The 19,305-nt window shown below is 38.6% G+C and overlaps 2 protein-coding genes across 3 annotated transcripts in view; both read left to right on the top strand.

The window, feature by feature from the left end:
* Positions 1-4,429, top strand: part of LOC129451705 (FERM, ARHGEF and pleckstrin domain-containing protein 1) — a 50,283-nt gene extending 45,854 nt beyond the window's left edge. Inside the window, exons 22-26 of the mRNA XM_073854883.1 lie at positions 1,280-1,389; positions 1,726-1,901; positions 2,038-2,145; positions 2,423-2,574; positions 2,872-4,429. Of these exons, the coding sequence (XP_073710984.1) occupies positions 1,280-1,389; positions 1,726-1,901; positions 2,038-2,145; positions 2,423-2,574; positions 2,872-2,947 (622 nt within the window). The 3' untranslated portion in view covers positions 2,948-4,429. The remainder of the gene's footprint in view (positions 1-1,279; positions 1,390-1,725; positions 1,902-2,037; positions 2,146-2,422; positions 2,575-2,871) is intronic.
* Positions 4,430-6,094: 1,665 nt separating this feature from the next.
* The window catches only part of LOC129451420 (dedicator of cytokinesis protein 9), a 113,665-nt gene continuing 100,454 nt past the window's right edge, over positions 6,095-19,305 (top strand). Inside the window, exon 1 of one of the 2 annotated variants that reach the window (XM_055214511.2) lies at positions 6,095-6,551. In XM_055214511.2, the coding sequence (XP_055070486.2) occupies positions 6,435-6,551 (117 nt within the window). In that variant the 5' untranslated portion in view covers positions 6,095-6,434. The remainder of the gene's footprint in view (positions 6,552-19,305) is intronic. The other variant, XM_055214513.2, reaches the window with a different exon arrangement.

Here is a 19,305-nt window from a genome sequence, read left to right as displayed (position 1 = left end):
CTGTGTGAGTTTGAGCAAGTTTGACTGCTATTGCATCCTGGATTGTAATGTAAATATCATAGACACAGTAAAAGAAAGGTAAATACGCGAACACCGCATGTGAATACAGGGAACTATATGCAAGATAATCGCCGTCATTTATAAAGAACATCGCATTTATGTATGAATCAAGAGTTTATATAAAAAAATTGCCTTAAAGGGGAATCGAACCCGGGTCGCCCGTGTCATAGGTCTGTGACACTAAAGACTGTGCCACAGAGTCACATAATAGAAGCTGCTCTCTACATTCGTTAAGGAGCCTCCAGCAAAATTCACGTTAAAAACAAATTATGTGGAGGAAGTGACGTATGCCGTAAAGCAGTCGAATTTTGTAGTTTTTTTTGTGCTCTGGTTACTACCAGAAACCCTAAGTTTTAAAATACGAGTAAAAGTGATACAGACCCCGTCAGGCTATGGTAGACATGTCATTCAACCTATTTAAAGTCGATGTACTATCACAAGGGTCTTGAAAATTTATTATGAAGGTTGAAAAATTACATGGTGTCACTTTAAAATAAAATTATCAAATTTGCAATACTGTATGTAATATCATAATTGGATGCTATCTATATTTCAGTGGCGGCCGGTAACTTCTTTTTTTAAGGACGCTTGATGCGAAGTTCGTCACAACATGTATGTAGCCCGTCATGTGTGTGGTTCCTTTTTTTCAAAATATGTGTGCAGCAGGCACTTATTTTGACAAAACACGTGATGCACATGGTTGACATGACGCAACAAACACATATTTTGAAACCGCAAGCAACACACATGACACTCCCAACACTTATTTTGAATTAGCGCCTCTTCGGATGAGCAGTCACAAGCCGCCACTGCTGTATTTGCACCTCAGTATTTTTGTACATTAACAGTATGCAATAATAACATAAAGTCTAAATGATTATATTCATTAAAAATATTAAATGTATGCTGCTGGAGAATAAAAGCCCTCTCTACACCGACCCCTAACTCTACCCAATAAATACTTGTGTGGCACAGAGTTCCTGACAACAGAAATAATGTCTAGATTAAGTAACAATAAATGTATTTAGTAACATTAAAACATTTAAAGTGTTTAGTAACATTTAAAAAGCACCATTGCAGACAGTATTTCCTGGTTGAGGTGGGAAATATCTTAAATCTGAGTTGTCTGGAACCGATAATTCTTTAGTGGGCACTGCTTTGTTAGATTGTTAAGCCGTTTATAGACAGATGAAGGCAAATCTTGTTCTGTATCTTATAGTTCGGAGTCAGAAATGGAGAAATGGATGGAGGATATAAAGATCGCTGTTGATCTGGCAGAGGAATGTAATGGATTGATCGGCGGTCTGCTTATGTCTAATAGCGACATCAGTAAGTGAGATGTGTTTCCATCACATGATGTGACTTTAGTGTTGTAGCTGTTTCTCAATGAATTATCTTTAAGATCACATCACACATTGAGATTTTTTTTATCACTGAATATCTTGTTTCACTCAGAAATAATTTAAGTCACATAATGAAAGGTAAATGGTTTGAATTGATGAGTTAAAATTAATATTGAACTAATATCAGATATTTAAATTATGTCTAACAGAAGTAAAAACAGATGAAATAATTGTTCACAGATTGTCAGTAAAACTCTTGGTAGTTAAACCAGATATGCATGTTGAGTCTGAGGGTATCGTTATGTTTCTAACATTTTTCCAGAATCCTCTGGGGTTTCAGAAGTGGACTCAGAGGATGATCTTGGTGGGTCACAATCATTTACGATGCGTCATGGCAACAGCTCAGTGAACATACATCACCGTGGTAACACTACAGCACACGTGTGTTGGCATCGTAACACTAGTGTTTCTATGATGGACTTCAGCATAGCAATAGAGGTAACAACATTACAACTGTCCTGTGTGTGTGTGTGTGTGTGTGTGTGTGTGTGTGTGTGTGTGTGTGCGTGCGTGCGTGCGTGCGTGCGTGTGTGTAATAATACATTGTGATAAAGTACTTTACTGTATCTGACAGAATCAGCTCTCAGGAAATCTGCTCAGAAAGTTCAAGAACAGCAATGGTTGGCAAAAACTCTGGGTCGTTTTCACCAACTTCACCCTGTTCTTCTACAAAACACATGAGGTAAAACACACACACACACACACACACACACACACACACACACACACACACACACACACACATACATACACACACACACACACACACACACACACACACACACACACACACACACACACACACACACACAGTGTTGTGTTTACTTTCTACATTTCTCAGAACTGTGTGAAATGTCTGAAGTCATGCTCATTTTTGTGTTGAGTAAGAGTCTCTCTCTCTCTCTCTCTCTCTCTCTCTCTCTCTCTCTCTCTCTCTCTCTCTCTCTCTCTCCCTCTAGGATGAATATCCATTGGCCAGTTTGCCATTGTTGGGTTACTCAGTTATTAAAGCTGGTGAATCAGAAAACATTCATAAAGATCATGTCTTTAAGCTGCACTTTAAATCTCATGTCTATTACTTCAGAACTGAGAGTGAATACTTTTTCCAAAGGTATTGTACGCTGTTTAGCACTTCACATATTATCATAACATTTAATCAGCATACAAAACAATACAATTGAACAGATTGTTTATTAATTAATATAATAATTAGCGGCCTTTAGCATCTGAGCTCCTCATATATGCAGTATGTTTGTTCCCCGGGAATCCAACCTATAATCTTTGCACTGCTACAACAAGAAATATTGTAATTTAAGGCAGTAATGTAAGCGTTCATGTTTAGTGCTGCAGTAATAATGTTAGATTTTACAATGTAAAATAATACCTCATCTTTGTATGTGTTGTGTAGATGGATGACCGTGATTAGAAGTGCTACAATTCCTGCCAGCAGAACCCGTTATCTGAACCGGACAGAACCAGACTAAACCAACCAAACCTGCTTTCTGAACCGGACTAAACCACACTGAACCCGCTATCTAAACAGAGCAGATCCAGACTAAAGAACCGCGCTGTCTAAACCATACTAAACCACACCGAACCCGCTTTCTTAATCATACAGAAAATGACAGAAATGCTGCCAATATGTAAGGTGCTGAGATGTGCGGTTCTGTATGGTTTATAATTGTGTGTGTTTATATGACAATGTCACAATAGTGACTGATTTTTTAAAACAGTATAACACAGTTACATAGTATGACATCTGATATGAAGGGGGAATGTCACCTTATCACATCTGAACCTTCTTAGTTCATTTATCAGCCTCTGTTATCTATTTGTTGATATAAACACTGAATCCTGTCAGACTACATTAGTTTACTCTGTCACTAAAGTTACACATGAACAAACATTTCCAGCGTGCATAGTTTTGACATAAAAGTTAACGTCCAGATTAAGTAAAAAAAAAAAAAATACAAAAAAGAGCAGCCTTAATAGGTCCTGAATTATTTTAGCTGTCATATTGCACTTATCCTATTAAAACAGGCCTTTGGTAGTGTTGTCTGGGCCAATTAAACAAATATAACTAGTTAAAAGCCAGGTATGGGTGACTAAGATCACCAGTGTGTCAGACAGTTTGGATCATAAGTGCCTGGCTTGTCGTCTTATCACAGAATTTACTAAGATCAAAGGTGCTGTATTCACAGGATGTGGCAGAGATGTATGCTGAACTTTTAAGGCTGTATTCAATCTATATTTAGGCTGTTATCTTGAGACATTTTAGTTGTTTGGGAAAAGCGAAAATAAAAGTGTTATCAAAGGCTCAAATGTAAACAGAGAAGTGGAATTTCCCTTTAAACACAATGACGCTCACTGTAAACACGCAGGTGCTTTTTTACTTACTGAGTAACATTTCATCTGATTTTTAATATTCAATTATGCATTTATAAAATTTCAGTGATCAGATTTTTATGTTTTAAACTTTGTTTCTGGCAGCTAAAACCATGATGGCTTCAGAAGTCAGTGTGCCAAAACAATGTATTTCTGCTAAAATTTTTTGAACACTATTTGGAACATTTGAAATATATTTACTTTATGGAGTACATTTTTTCAAAAATGTAAATTTTGATAAACTTTACTGAAGCTTATATTTATAAAGTGCCATTAAGAGTGTAACACATATAAAATATATTTTACATCCCTGCATTTATTTCTATCACCATGTGTAGCATTTGATAATGAACAAAATATGTTTTGTAATTTGCTGCCCTTGTTTTAGGTATTAAATGAACCATCATCAAACTAAGACAAATTCACCTTAGACATGTATGACAATACAAAATCCACTTGTATGTTATAGTTATTTTAGTCCACATTGTGCATAATAAACAATAATAATGAACATTGGATAATTATAATAATAAACGTGACATTTTGTAAGTGAAAGCAATAAAACATTGCAGAAACCTGTTGATTTTGTCCTGTGGTGATTTTTCTATATTACTTTGGTCAACAGGTGGCGATATTATATAGCAATTGCATATCGACTGTAGCCCTTGTCTGAACCCTAATTTCCATGAGTGAGTTAAAGTGTTTTGACACTGACCAGCTGGTGCTGTACTCAAGAGGATTTACACTCAGTCTTAACTAAAGCGGATCACACAGGTATCTCCTCTCACCACTTACTCCCACACTGATACGGATTTATTATTATTTTTCAAAGTTTATATGTTATTTGGCTTTTAACATAATGAGTATCTACAGCATTTATCTACTTAAAGACTAATAGAGTAAAGACTGCTCTTTGCTCATCTATTTTGACGTTGTGCTGCAACCCCACTCACTTGTGAAGCTTTCGTTCATGTTTGGAACAATCAAAATTTGACCAATGGTTCAACAATGATTTGCTTTAAGTACTACTTACTATTTTTTTTTTTAATATAACCTGTTAGCCCTAAGCAATTGTAATGGGAGCAATACCATCTTGAATTATCATGTGACTGTACTTACAAATAATAATTATACCACACTTATATATGCCTCCCCTCCTGAACCAAAATAAACTCTCAAATCAGTTGTGTAATCAGTTTTTCACAACAAATCAGTTTTTTTGATCAAAAGAATAGAAAGTTAGATTCCTTTTTCGTCAAAATATTATCTCTGTACCACCTCTGTACCAATTTCTGAATTGGAACAAGATTTGGTCCCTTTCTTTATAATAAAGAAGTGTATTTTGAATTAATATGAAGAGTTACAAGTTACTTTGTTTGTTAATTTTTTCAAAATTCTTGTTTTTTGATTGTGCATTCCAATTAATATCAATTAAACTGCAGTTGATTTAAGCCTTCATAACAAAAAGCTAAGTAGCACAACAAGTAAGGAATAATTGATGACGGGCCATTGAATTATAATAAAATAATGCACACCCATACACCGCGGGTGTGCATTATTTTCTTATAATTCAATGGTCCGTCGTCAATTATTCCTCTTATACCACGGTTACCACAAACATTGCTCTGTTGCCTATTTTTAAGACATTTAGGTGTGCGGTTATCAGAAATGAATGCATACCCACTGAACACTTCTCAGCCAATCAGAATACAGCATTCAACATACCCGTGGTATAAAACACAATAAAAAACGATAACATAATAACACAGGTTTTGACAAAAAAAAAAATTAAAAAACAGTAATATCTAATTTTGGAACCAAACTCTTTATAAATTTTACCCTGTCAAACATTTCATGAAGAAATATAAAGCTGACATTAAAATAAGATTTTCAGTTTGCCAATTCATTCTGTATACCATTCATTTTGTCATTATACCAGACACTTCTGGAAAAAATATGTTTATTAATTGACCATATTCAGGAAGGTATATCAACAACTTTTAAAGACATAAAAACTATAAATCTGAGTCTATAAATAAAATTTATCGTAAACTTAATGTACTTTCTGTGCAAATTTTATGTACACAAATGTAAGTTCTTCAATAAAGGCAAAAAAGCTGTCGTTCATGACTATTAATTAGACCGCGATGACGTTTGATGCAGACGTCCTATGACGAGGAATTGTCTTATGAATATTAAGAATCAGTTTCCTCACCATAGTAGGATTTGTAAATTCCCGGACTGCAAGGGGAGTTCAGACTCGACGAGACTGCGCGTGTTAAATCTCCAAACACACACAAACGGACGCGATAGTATGACAGCACGGGAATGCGCTCTATTAAGACTGCCAAAACTTCCAGGAAACCTATAACCAGAGAAAACATGGACCAAAGGATCTAACTCATTAATGTTATCATGAGAATAAAACGCGGGACAAGCAGAACGCTTTTAAGAAGGACTTTTATCTCTGGGACGCTGGCAAAGGTGCGCGCTCGTGGTCGGGACATCAGTGAAACGCATCTTTAATGTTTTTAAATGTGTTTTTTTAACGGTTTAGTGTTAATGAATGAAAGTTTCTAGTCAGCTATGTCGTTCCCGGCTCCCGTGGAGACGCGAAAGTTCACCCGCGCGCTCAGTAAACCGGGCACGGCGGCGGAGTTACGGCAGAGCGCGTGTCAAGCGGTCAGGACGTCAGTGTTGGTGGTGAGTATCTCAGTTGTGCGCGTGTCCGCGGTGTTGTATGTCTGTACTGGTAGTCTAAAGGTTGTGAGTTCGACTCTGGTCACTGTGCCATCAGCTTGAGTGACCCTAGGGTTAAAACATCATCTTGTTCATTTGAAGTTTTTTTTACCTGGCTGTCACATCATGTCCTTTCAAAAAATGTAAATGTTTAGATTACATCAACCTTCCCTGCCGAAAAAACAATAAATCCATTACAGAAAATTCTAATGGTTTCCATTAAAATACCAATGGGAACCATTAGCTTTTACCATTAAAACCACTACACTATAGTGTGTTTTGGGCAATATTCTATTAGAACCACTACATACCATTAGAGACCAACAAAAAACAATACACTGTAGTGTGTTTTGGGCCATATTCCATTAGAAACAAATAAAATTCCCAATAAAACCAATAAAATTTCTGTAATGGTTTTATTGTTTTTTTTCAGCATGGTTATAAGACCCGAGCTTTGGTTTGTCTTTTTTCATATACTTTATAAATACATAAAACGGCAAAGTATACTCCGATATTATTAATGAAATATATTACTAAATATTTGGTTATTATAGAACGAATGATTGATATTAAGAACGAATGATTGATTGATAGATAGTGGAAACAGGAAATGTGGAGGTATTGTGGTATAGTATAGTGCATAAAGGTATGGTGGGCTGCTAAACAAAAGGTTGTAGGTTTTATCCCACTTTATAGGTGCCATAAAGATTAACTTCCATTGTGCCCTTGTAAGACACCTAGCCTTAGGTTACTGTTATAGAGGTGTTTTTAAAGTTGCCATAGAATGTAAAACTGTATTTAACTAGTCATGGTTGAATAATAACTCCACTTTTATATATATAACAGTTCTGTACATGGTAATGACATATTCTGAGCCTCAAACACGATTGTTTCTCCCTTTTTATGTAATCCTTGTGCGTGCAAAAGACGGCTGGAAAACCAATCACAACAACACCAACTGTGACGTTGCAGTCGAGATGTACACCCCCAACATTAAATTAAACATTAATGCTATATGCTAGTGTTTAAGCTGAAGTTCTACTATTGACGTTACAGTGATGTTTTGCAGGTCCATACTGAAAAAAAAATACAAACTTACCACTCAGACAACAAATTTCAAACAACTGATTATTCTTCAAAATCTGTATCTTTGTCTTATACAGGCTCAAACTTATATGGTCTGTTTACACACACAGAGCTACTGAAGGAGCTGCTCTGTGAAACAGCCAATCAGAGCAGAGCTCCACATTATTATTCATGACCCTTTCAAATAAGGTAATAATAGACAATTTCATTCTGAGGGCAAATCCTAGGGTTGTAAATGGACATGTAAAACCATCTCTTTTACACTTTATAAAGCCACATACCTTCTATGTAGATATCAGAGAACAATTTAACATACAGTATTAATGCATTCTTTTGGCACCTTTAAGATATATGTGTACTGTATGTTAGGTGTTAGGATCTTTTTAGGTGTTAGGAGTATTGTGGTGGTTATAAAATCTTCTTGAGTATTTCAGAGTTCTCTGTGGATGTTTTGAACAGGATGTGATTTGTGTCCAGACTTGTGTGAATGAGTCATTAAATTAAAAGTACAGCTTACATAAGCAGACTAAGGATACAACACACTGCAGTATGAATACTGTAAAAAGTATGCCAGTTAGCCAAAGAAGTGCAGTTTACATCAGAGCACACTGCATGGTTACCATACTCCACAATACAGTGACATGTCATTACCAGTGTGACAGAAGAACTGAAAGTAATCTGTGAGATGAGCAACATACCAAGGTCATGTGAGCATACTAAAAATGCTACCATTGCATGAGAACAGTGTGCAAAGTTATACATACTACATTGTTTGAAATAGTATAGATTACACTGTGTACTGTAGTATAGTAGGATGTTCTGGATGGGATTTTTATGATCAGACCTACAGTATCAAAATCAGTGAATTTGACTCAATGAAGGATTGTGAGTGTAACCATACCAGCACACTCATACATTCCTGCATGAAGCATGTAAATACAGTGTGAAATACAACTCTGTGTTTGTAGTATAATAGAGAGATTGTGTCAGATCTGTATGACTTGCGCTCTCATAGACATCTGGATACAAACGTATTGTGTGTATAAGGCTCAAGGGATCCCACAGATATGTGTTTAGGCGTGTGTAAGTATGTTTGTACACTTCATCTAAAACCAGCGTTGGCTCAGTCTTGTGTATGTAAGTGTATGCAGTGGGATAGATGTAGTCAAAGATTCAGATGGGACACATCCACCGTCAGATGCTTTACAGTGTGATCTGTGTTGTCCGTAAAATGCTATTTGTCCCCCTAAAAAGATTTGAATATGCAGTGGTATGGCACCACAAGTTTGACTTTTTCTAAAGATAAGGTGAGTGATTGTAGTCAGTGCAAAACCTGTTACATGGATGCTAGGTTGTTGTTTGGTGGTTGTCTCAGGCTGAGGTCACAGCTCCTACAGGTCTTTCCTTTAAGTTAAATACATAATTTTATTGTAACCTTTTAGCAAAGATATTTATCAGATGCATTTCTCCAAAGCAACTTATAAAAGTTAAAAGAACAATTAAATGATTCATTCAACAGTTTTTATCTTTTTCTTGAAGCTTTTGAAGGACTTACAATTGACCAATGAGGATGTGTGACTTTAATCTCTAGAATGGAGTGAAAATAATTCACCCTTTTTACTTTTGGTTTGTATAGTCATCATCAATTCTGGCATGTATTTTCCTTAAGCATCAAAGTTACGTGCACATATATGTGTTGAAGGTTTTTCCCGAACCCTTAAGCCAATCATAAATCAGTTCCCATCACTTCCCCAACACACCCACCTGCCTTATGACATCACTAAAGTGGCCCCTCCCTGAACCCCTAACATGTGAAGGCATGCAGAAGCCTGAGTGAATCAGATCAGTCAGTCGACCTCAGCAAAGATTTTCTGGTTGTTAAACTACGTGAAATATGTCCATCTGAGTGAACCAACTAAACATACATCATCTAAAAATTACTTTTTACAGAGTATTCTTAATATCCCCATTTTAAAAAATTGTCAGGTGGTACAACCAATCATGTCTATTTCCAGATAAGTTTCAATGTGCTCCCTGTGTCATGCTGATTGTTTGTTTATTTGATAGTGGCAATTAAAAGTATTATCCTGAAATTACTTTGAAGGTGTCAAACAACTTTACCATGAAACAAACATTTTATAACTATACATTTCAGAACAATAATTTAGAAAAACATAATAACATTTATAGACAACCTAAGCTTGTTTTTATTAAGTAAGGAATAATTGATGACGGGCCATTAAATTATAAGAAAATAATGAACACCCAAGGTGGTAATGCGGCACGACCTGAAGCGGAGTGTGCATAATTTTCAAATAATTCAAAGGACCGAGTCAATTATTCCTCTTATACCATGGTTACCACAAACATTGCGCTGATGCCTATTTTTAACACATTTGACAAGTTAGGTGTGCGGTTATCGAAAAATAATGCATACCCATAGAACATTTCTCAACCAATAAGTTATAAAAAATTATAACTATAAGTTTATTCAAATTGTTTAGCTTAATGTTCTTTTCTTAGGGGCATTTATAGCAGCCACACCCTTTGACTTTCTGGTTGCACCACCTGACTTCCGAAATTAATTTACATTTAAAAGACTTTTCTTTGGATGCCTACCCGTTACATTCAAATACTGAAAAAATTGTTACTTGTTGAAGAAATCCACAAACTTTTCATTAAGCCATAAAGACCACTACCTTGACAATTAAGAATATAAAAATTTTTGGACAACAGTTTTTCAATTATCCTAACATGCCAACAACTACTACTAATATTCGTGAAATTAGTTAATAGTAGAGTTTTTGAACATAAAGTAATGGCAAAGTATCTTAATTAGAGTTTGTAATAATTTAAACACAATTTTAAACAGTTGCCTAATGCTGGATTCACACCAAACGCTGTAGAGGCGGCAAAAACATGCTATTCACACGTAGTTGGACGCATGAACATTTTGAGTTTACTTGCTTCATTCGCGTGTGAAATTCTAGTCATTCGAGACATTCATGGGAAATTTGCATCATGGGAGGGGTTTCTGCGACTTCGCTCACTTCCGGTAATCATGTCACTACTAGAGCAAGCTCCTGAATGGTTAACGGCGCGCGATTCCACCAAAGTTCAGATTTTTCAACTTGCACGTTTCCTGCTGCAAAGCTCAATTTGCGTCAATTGTGCATCAATTTGCGTGATCTAGATGCGCAAAATCGCAAATTAGGTGGATTTTTGTCTACCGCGCAGCACTAAACGCTTTATTTGCGTAGCGAGACCTCCAGACTTAACATTGAAATCACTCGTGCTTGACGCCTTTACCGCGGCTGCCGGCTGGTGTGAACGCAGCATTAAACTGATATTTTGTACGGACAGTTGCCCTGCCTGGCATTTTACAAGTTTATGAATGGGGAAAAAAGTGCATTTATTATTATAAAATACTGAAAATGTATTTAAATAGGTTTACACATGTCATAAATCTATCAAGTTATTGTTTTAGTAAATAATGCCCCGGACACAAAAATATGCATGTCGTGTCATTTACCCATAATCTTAAATGCACAAAATTTATTTATTTATGAGGATTATGGATTATTTAGTGCAGCCATTATCATATGTTACATGTATAAGTGTTTATTGGATTATCTTTTTGGGCTCTGAATTGGTCATGAGTATTAGAGAGTGAATAGCTGAAATTTAGGGCTGGTAACAGTAAGGTTATTTGGTTTAAATCCTGCAAAGAGTAAGTTAAAAGCTTTTACCCTTGAGCTGTCGACACCTAATCCCAGCATGCATCACGGGCATTATACCTAGTGTTTCTGGTTATACTACAGCATTCATGCATAACTATGCAGTTGTTGAACAACTAATTATTATATTTCATTTTAGCTCAATTTTAGTTAAACTAATAGTGTTATAATAAAATTTTTCAACTTTAGTGTTAATACTAGTCAATATTTTGTTACCTAAATTAAACAATTTTAGACAAACAGACTCTGTTGTGCGCCTGATCCAGGGTTAGATTTAATGCACCTGAAACATAGAGTTTTTACCAAAAGTTTTTAACCTTCTCAGATGTTGATATTTAGTGGCCTAAATACCAACGCGAGGTCTTAGTTTAAGAATTGTTCATATGTAAATGTTTGATTGGCTGCTATGTCATGTATACTTGAAGAGAGAGATTAAGTTTGTAACTGGTCTAAAACAAAACATGTGCTAACTTGATAGCTTAATTACTGCTAACTGACAATGTACATGTACAGTACTTGCCTGTTTGTCCACACAGCATGTTTTATGATATCTAAAGACTGATGTGTAATTTTTTATTGTTTGTGATGCTGTTAGTAGTGGTTAAAGAGTATTGAGCAAGACAAAGGGACTGGCCATCCTGCTTCTTACCATTATTTTCCTTCTGCCAGTGTTGTATTGTTCAGTGTGACCTCCTTAACGCCACTTCCTTCCTCATGAACACACAGATCATATTACAGCTGCCCACCGGCCAGGAGCTGGACATAAACCTTCTCTTCCCAATCTATAAAGACACACACACACACACACACACTGAAAATCTGCTTGAAAAATAAGAGGGGTCATCATAAGTGCTGACAACACTTATCCTGCTATCATACTGTAGTAACATTGAGATCAATGCCGGAAGTTGTCTATAAGGAAAAGCATCCTCTTATTACTGATCTCTGATGTTGTTTTATCACTCCATGATAAACTTTGGGCTCGTACACACTGCATATAAATTCAGGTGTCACTTCACCTTTTAATGCTTAATCCTGTTCTGTACACACACACACTTCAGTCATTAACAACCGCATTCTACAACCGAATAAACTCCCGCAAAATCAGGTAGTGACAACTTACAGAAACTATGCATAGTGTGTACTCAGTTTATGCTATTCCCAATATTCGATGATCGTTTAAATTAACGATCAATCACTCAAATAATTGTTAATTGTAATTAAGGCTGTAACGATTAATCATGCAAATTCGCGTTTTCTCAATAGTCCCTTTCACACATATAGTCTTTACTGGTAATTTACTGGTAAATTGCAGTTAACAGGTCATGTGTGAACAGAACCTTTCGGTAAATCAGTGCTCCCAATTTACCAGTAAGACAGGTTGTACGATTACCAGTAATTTTCCAGTAAGTGCTATGTGTGAACGAAAAATATAGGATTAGCGGCATTTAGAAAGGACGACGTCAGAGAGCGCTGACAGCTTCGGGCCAATCAGAACGTTTTTATACCGATGACGCGTTTACCCCCGCACTGTTTATTAAGGGTGTCAAAGGGTGTTTATTAAGGGTGTCGAAATTAAGTCACAACCTCGAACTTCAAATTAAAAAATGGGATCTTCGATGCTGCCACGCAGGGAAAAACCTCTCAGAGGTGCCTTTAAAAACATTGGTCCAGCAGAATGTGATTTATATTTTAAACACAAGGGATGTATTGCTACAACTTCTCGAAATGCATATCATAAACATTACTACCTAGTGATCTGACTTTGGACAGAGCACAGCTCTCTGCACGTGGGCAAGTGTGAGAGAGGCCACAAGATGCAGTGGGTTATATTATAAACAAAAGGGATAGTTTGCCTCAGATCGCATTAAACGCATAAAACTGAACAAATACGCAAGGATTACTACCTTAGTTTATGCTTAGACTTCGGACAGCTGCGAGAGCGCGTGCATGTAAGACAGAGAGAAGCGTAGCTGCTTATGACGCGCTGGATTTATTTCAGATGCTAGGAGTCCAAGACGCACGCATTAAGTCCATAAGTCGAGCACACCTGAAGTTAACGTCCACATTTCTTCACAAAAGTTGTTAAAAACAGCTTATCATTTATTTGCCAAATTGCCGACGTCCTTAGCACATCCTCAGCCTAATGTGCAAACGCAGATTCCATTTGACGCTGCCTAACGCAATGTTGTTAGGTCACGAGTAACTTCGCAACTGTGCCACAAATGTGAAAACAACAAAATACGTACCGTGGATATTAAGTCATTACCCTCCATTGTTTACAAATACGACACTGAGCTTGCCGACCACGTGCCACAGGTAACTTACGCTTTTTCTCAGAGTTTACCGGTATTTTGATACTGATGTGTGAATGATGTCTTACTGGTAAAAAGACGGAACGTCACTGCGTGTGTGAACAGCACATTTTTGTATTTACTGGTAAATTTGTGTAAATTACTGTGTGAAAGAGGCTACTGAATGAATTACGGTGAAACATCCAAAAGCCAGAGGGCGCTCTCGTGCAGAAACTCCACAGAAGTAGCTGCGTGTCTAGAAGAATATTGATATCATCGTACTTCAGATTGTTTCAGGTATTTTCATGATAATAAAGAATATTTTGAAAGATTGTGAGAGAGTGTTGCTTTTTTAAATGCACGTTATAAACGACTTCGACTCATAATGATTTTAGATTGATAAGGACTTCCTACTGACCAAAACACCATAGCACGTGAAACACAGAATCGCAGCCTTGCAATTCAGAATCAATTTTAGACAGGTCTTTTTAATGGGACACGTGATTTATCATTACAGCCCTACCTGTAATAGTGCAATAAGCCTTTCCTGCAGTGGAATATGGCTAATGACATGAAAGTGTGCGTAAATGGCAATCAAAACGCCAGCTTCAAATATTTAAATTTAAATATTTTTTTGTCTAAATAACATGCTAGTGGGATTGTAAAATGAGTCAATGTAGTTGGTGTTGTGATAAAATCATCAATTTAAACTTCTCAATCTCTTCTTATACAATCTCGTAATGAAAATGACTAATAGACACAGTGTATTACTCCACCTCACAGCGCACTCTGGTAACAGTCACAAGTCCATGCGTCCATAAGATGTCAAAATAAAAGTTCCCTTTCGAGGAACTCGAGCTGCGTCGCCATAGCAACGCTTTGGGGAACGCCTCGGCGTGACTGATCTGAAGCACGTGTAACACATAATCAATAATTTGATGATTGGATATAGGCTGGATGCCGTGCGGACCAGGGGTATAAGAAGGCATCCCACACAAACACACTCGCTTTTAGTGCCTCAGCAAGTGACTGCATGTATGTTTGCATAAATCTGAAGTAGGGTTGTGCCGATAGACGATAGTATCGTGTGTCGACTATCCTCAGACATATCGCCAATGGCAGGCTTTCATGACGATAGTTTGCGAATGGTTATTATTATTATTATTATTATCATCATAGTTTTACATTAACATGCACATTGCATGCTTTTCCTCGCATGAGGGTTTGTGGGCTTCACGTTACGCGGAGAGCTTGTAGAGAGAGCATTCCTTCTTGCACGCGCCTGCACTTAATGCATGCGTCTTGGACTCCTTCTAGCATCTAAATCCACTACGTCATGAGCAGCTGTGCTTCTCTCTGTCTCACGTGCACGCGCTCTTGCATCTATCCGAAGTCTTAAAATAAACTTAAGTAGTAATTCTTATGTATTTGTTCAGTTTAATGCGTTTAATGCAAGCTGAGGCAAACTATCCCTTTTGTTTAAAATATGACCCGCTGCATATTGGCGCCTCTCTCGCCTACGTGCAGAGAGCTACGATTGTCCGAAGTCAGATTACTAGATTGTAATCCTGTTTACGATATGCATTTCAAGGAGTTATAGCAATACATCCCTCGTGTTTAAAATATGATCGCGTTCCACTGGACCAATGTGTTTAAAAAGGCATCTCTGAGAGCACCACTGCTTGACACGTGTAGTCTTCTGCAACAGCACTAAACAAATCCATTGCATTGTTTTTATGTATGTATGTTTGTGTGTGCGCAGGTGCATGTTTTTACTGCCATTAAGTAATCCTGCAAGACATTTTAGAGCGCCTAGGCTTTAATGACGCGCTCATGTTAATGGCATCAGTTTTAAGAAGGTTGCGGTCATGACGGTGTTGCTCTTGTTCTTTTTTGTCCAAAGTGACTTGTCATAATCTTACAGTCTATGGTCATAATGAACAAATAAATGAACAAATAAATAAATGAGTAAACTACTGCCCCGCCCCCCGATACTATCGTGTATCGCCGATCTCACAGGCTGACGATAGGACGATCTCAAAATGGGGCAGTCGCCTAACACTAATCTCTGAAGTATGTTTAACAAGTTCAAGTATGTGTATCTCCCTGTCTGCGCGATATCACAGACAAGGATACACATGTATATGTGTCTTAGAGCGCAGCACGAACAGTTGGCTTTTGAGGAAACTGGCTGTGTGCACTGTGAGCATTCCCGTGCACGTGTTACGCTCCAGCTTCACGCTTAGAGAAGGATATCTCGGGCTCGTGCCCTCACGGATCCGGTCCCGCTTCTGTGTTTAACTCCGCTTACAAACCCAGTCAACTGCCCTGTTTATGTAGTACTGAGGTTTCTGCAGCAGCAATTCTCTGCTGGCTTAACTCCTTCCACCCTTAAGGTCTAGGTGGCAGCAGTCTCTGCCTACCTTGCTCCTTTTGAAGGACCTAATGCTCCTGAATGAGGTTGTGGGAACCAGATGATCACTTCAGAGCTCCCTCAACGAGGAAGCTTATGCCCTACAGTAGAGAAACTTCACCTTTCGGTGTTCAGCTCACCTGACAGACCCAGTCAACTGCCCCTTGACGTGGTACTGAGGTTTCTGCAGGAGCAATTCCCTGCTGGGCTAACTCCTTCCACCCTAAGGTTTAGGTGGCAGCAGTCTCTGCCTACCATACTCCTTTGGAAGAATGTCATGCTACCAACTGAGGTTGTGGAGACCATATCATTACTCCACCTTTAAGGTATAGGTGGCAGCAGTTTCTGCCTACCATACACTTCTGGACTCTCTGAGGGCAGTCTACATACCAGGCCACCTGAATGTGGCAGATGTCTTGAAGGGTCTCCGGTGGGAGTGGAGACTACATCTAGATGTGGTGAACCACATCTGGAAAAGATTTGGACGCGCAGAGGTAGATCTGTTTGCATCCCAGGACACCACACTTTGCCCACTGTGGTTTCCATGGTACAGGTGTGGCCAAAGCGAGTTTCACCATTAAGGTTTAACGGCAGCAGTTTCTGCCTACCATACTCCTGTGAAAGGCTCATCAGTGGGTAGACACCCATAAGTGGCTCGCTTTCTTTGTGTAACGTGCTGGAAGGGCTCTCGTTGGCTCCGTTCGAGCCACTTGAGACTTCACCAGATAGGTTTCTGGCCTTTAAGACTGTGTTCCTTCTGGCTATTACTTCTTTAAAGCGAGTGGGGGACCTTCAGGCCCTGTCAATATCCCCTGCAGGTCTGAGTTTGCACCAGGGATGGCTAAGGCTTTTCTACACCCAAAGCCAGGTTATGTTCCTAAGGTGCTAAACAATGTGCTGAGGCCCATTGTTCTGCAGGCCCTTTGTCCTCCCCCATTCAGGAGCGCGGACCAGGAAAAGCTGAATTTGGTGTGTCCTGTGCGAGCACTGAATGCATATGTTCACATGACTGCTCAGTGGAGGAGTCCTAGCAGTTATTTGTGTGCTTTGGTTCACCCAGAAAAGGTTTACCAGTGACCAGTATCTCACTGGCTTATGAACATCAGGGTATACCCTCACCCGTTGCTGTGAGTGCCCACTCTGCTCGGGGTATGGCTGCCACTAAGGCCTTAGGGTCAGGCGCTTCATTGCAGGATGTATGTGATGCAGCCGGTTGGTCTTCGCCGCTCACCGTCGTTAGGTTCTATGATTTAGACCTAGACTCCTCTTTAGGGTCCCAGGTTCTTTTGCCTTGACTGTGTTCAGTTATACACGCTATAGCAGGGGTGGGCAACTCCTGGTCCTGAGGGCCAGTGTCCCTGCAGAGTTTAGCTCCAACCCCAACCAAACACAGCTGAAAAATCTAATTGAAGTCTTCAGGACTGTTTGGAAATGACATTCAGGTGTGTTTGATTAAGGTTGAAGCCAAACTCTGCAGGACTGTGGCCCTCGATGCCCACCCCTGCGCTACAGGCATTTGGTAGTATGGAAGCATGGGCATCTCGTTCCCCAAAGCGTTGCTATGGCGACGCAGCTCAAGTTCCTAGAAAGGGAACGTCTCAGGTTACGTATGTAACTCTGGTTCCCTGAGAAGGGAACGAGACGCTGTGTCTCCATGCCATACTCCCTGCATCCCTGTAGGCACTTGCTTCGGCACTTCGTAGCAAGTGTGTTTGTGTGGGATGCCTTCTTATACCCCTGGTCCGCACGGCATCCAGCCTATATCCAATCATCAAATTATTGATTATGTGTTACACGTGCTTCAGATCAGTCACGCCGAGGCATTCCCCAAAGCGTTGCTATGGCGACGCAGCGTCTCGTTCCCTTCTCAGGGTTGGGAACACACAGGTTACAGGCTGCCTGGAACGTATACTCCCAGTTCCGAGTCATGAGTCTTGGTTTTGAAGTCGTGATTCACGGACTCAAAAACCTGCTGGAAGGCAGCATAATGATCTGTGACATCTGTTGTGGGCGGTCAGAGTTTTACGACAGTCAGTTTCATCAACAATTATTATCAACAATAAATCCAAGTTCAACATCCCTAGTGTGTACATAACCGAACTGAACAACTAGTTGTTGATTAAATATTTAAACATGCATCATAGACATGACAGGTCTCTCTTTTGAAAGAATGGGATAAAGTCTTCTGTATGCACGGACTGGTGCAGAAAATGACAGAGGCACAAGTGTTTGCTGACTAGTGTTGCCAGATCTTGTATGGAAAATACAGTGAAAAAGAAAAACCCAATAATAAACCGAAATACATCCAAATGCTTTACCTCAAAGATAAAAGTATTGGGACTGGCACCTTCACACTTTAATAACATCAAAAACCTGATCGCTTCATAAGCCACAAGCCATAAACGGTTAAGCGCCACAACAGTATGACACAACACTTTAATGTTAACAAGAAATGCATAATCATACATTTTAATATAACTTGCACACAAGTGTCAAACTTGAGTTGAGAGAGAAAGGTGGTAACAGCATCATGTACAGATTAACCCAAATTATCTTGGGTTGGATTTTTTGGGTTTTCTCAACTCAAAAATTACTCTGCAACTTTGTTCAATCTGCTTCGTGCAACAAGCCACCGGTTATCTTCATCTGAGTTTGCTTTATTTAAATTCACTTTTCAGCTTGAGTGGAGTTTACTTAGCTTCCAGTTAAGTTTACAAATGCTGAACTTGTTTTACTCGCTTTGTGCAACAGGTCAGTGTTTTGCTTGACCTCAACTTGAGCTGAGTTTGCTTGACCTTTGTTTTGGTTGAGCTCTGTTTAGCTTGGGCTGGGTTTACTTTGGCTGATTTAGCTTGAGGTCTGTTCGTCCTGAGGTCCATTGTGACACACAGATTTTTTCCTACCCACATATGTTCATTATAGGCTACAAATCATCCATATGTATGCATAACTCTGTTGTGAATAAGTTAACATGGTTGTTGGTCTTGTGACTCTTTTTATTTTTTATTCTTTGTTTCGCTCTCTCTCTCTCTTTCTCTCTATATCTCTCTCTAAATAACGAAAACAAGAGAAAACGTCAAGACATGTGCTTTGAAACTTAACTTTTTAGAGAGTTAACGAGAGACTTACGAGAGTTACCAAGAGGGTTAATGAAAGAGTAAAGGAGAGAGTTGCCTAGTAATTGTGTG

This window comes from Misgurnus anguillicaudatus, chromosome 17 (assembly GCF_027580225.2).
Source record: "Misgurnus anguillicaudatus chromosome 17, ASM2758022v2, whole genome shotgun sequence".
In the NCBI taxonomy this organism is placed as follows: domain Eukaryota; kingdom Metazoa; phylum Chordata; class Actinopteri; order Cypriniformes; family Cobitidae; genus Misgurnus; species Misgurnus anguillicaudatus.
This window is presented reverse-complemented; position numbering and strand designations above follow the sequence as displayed.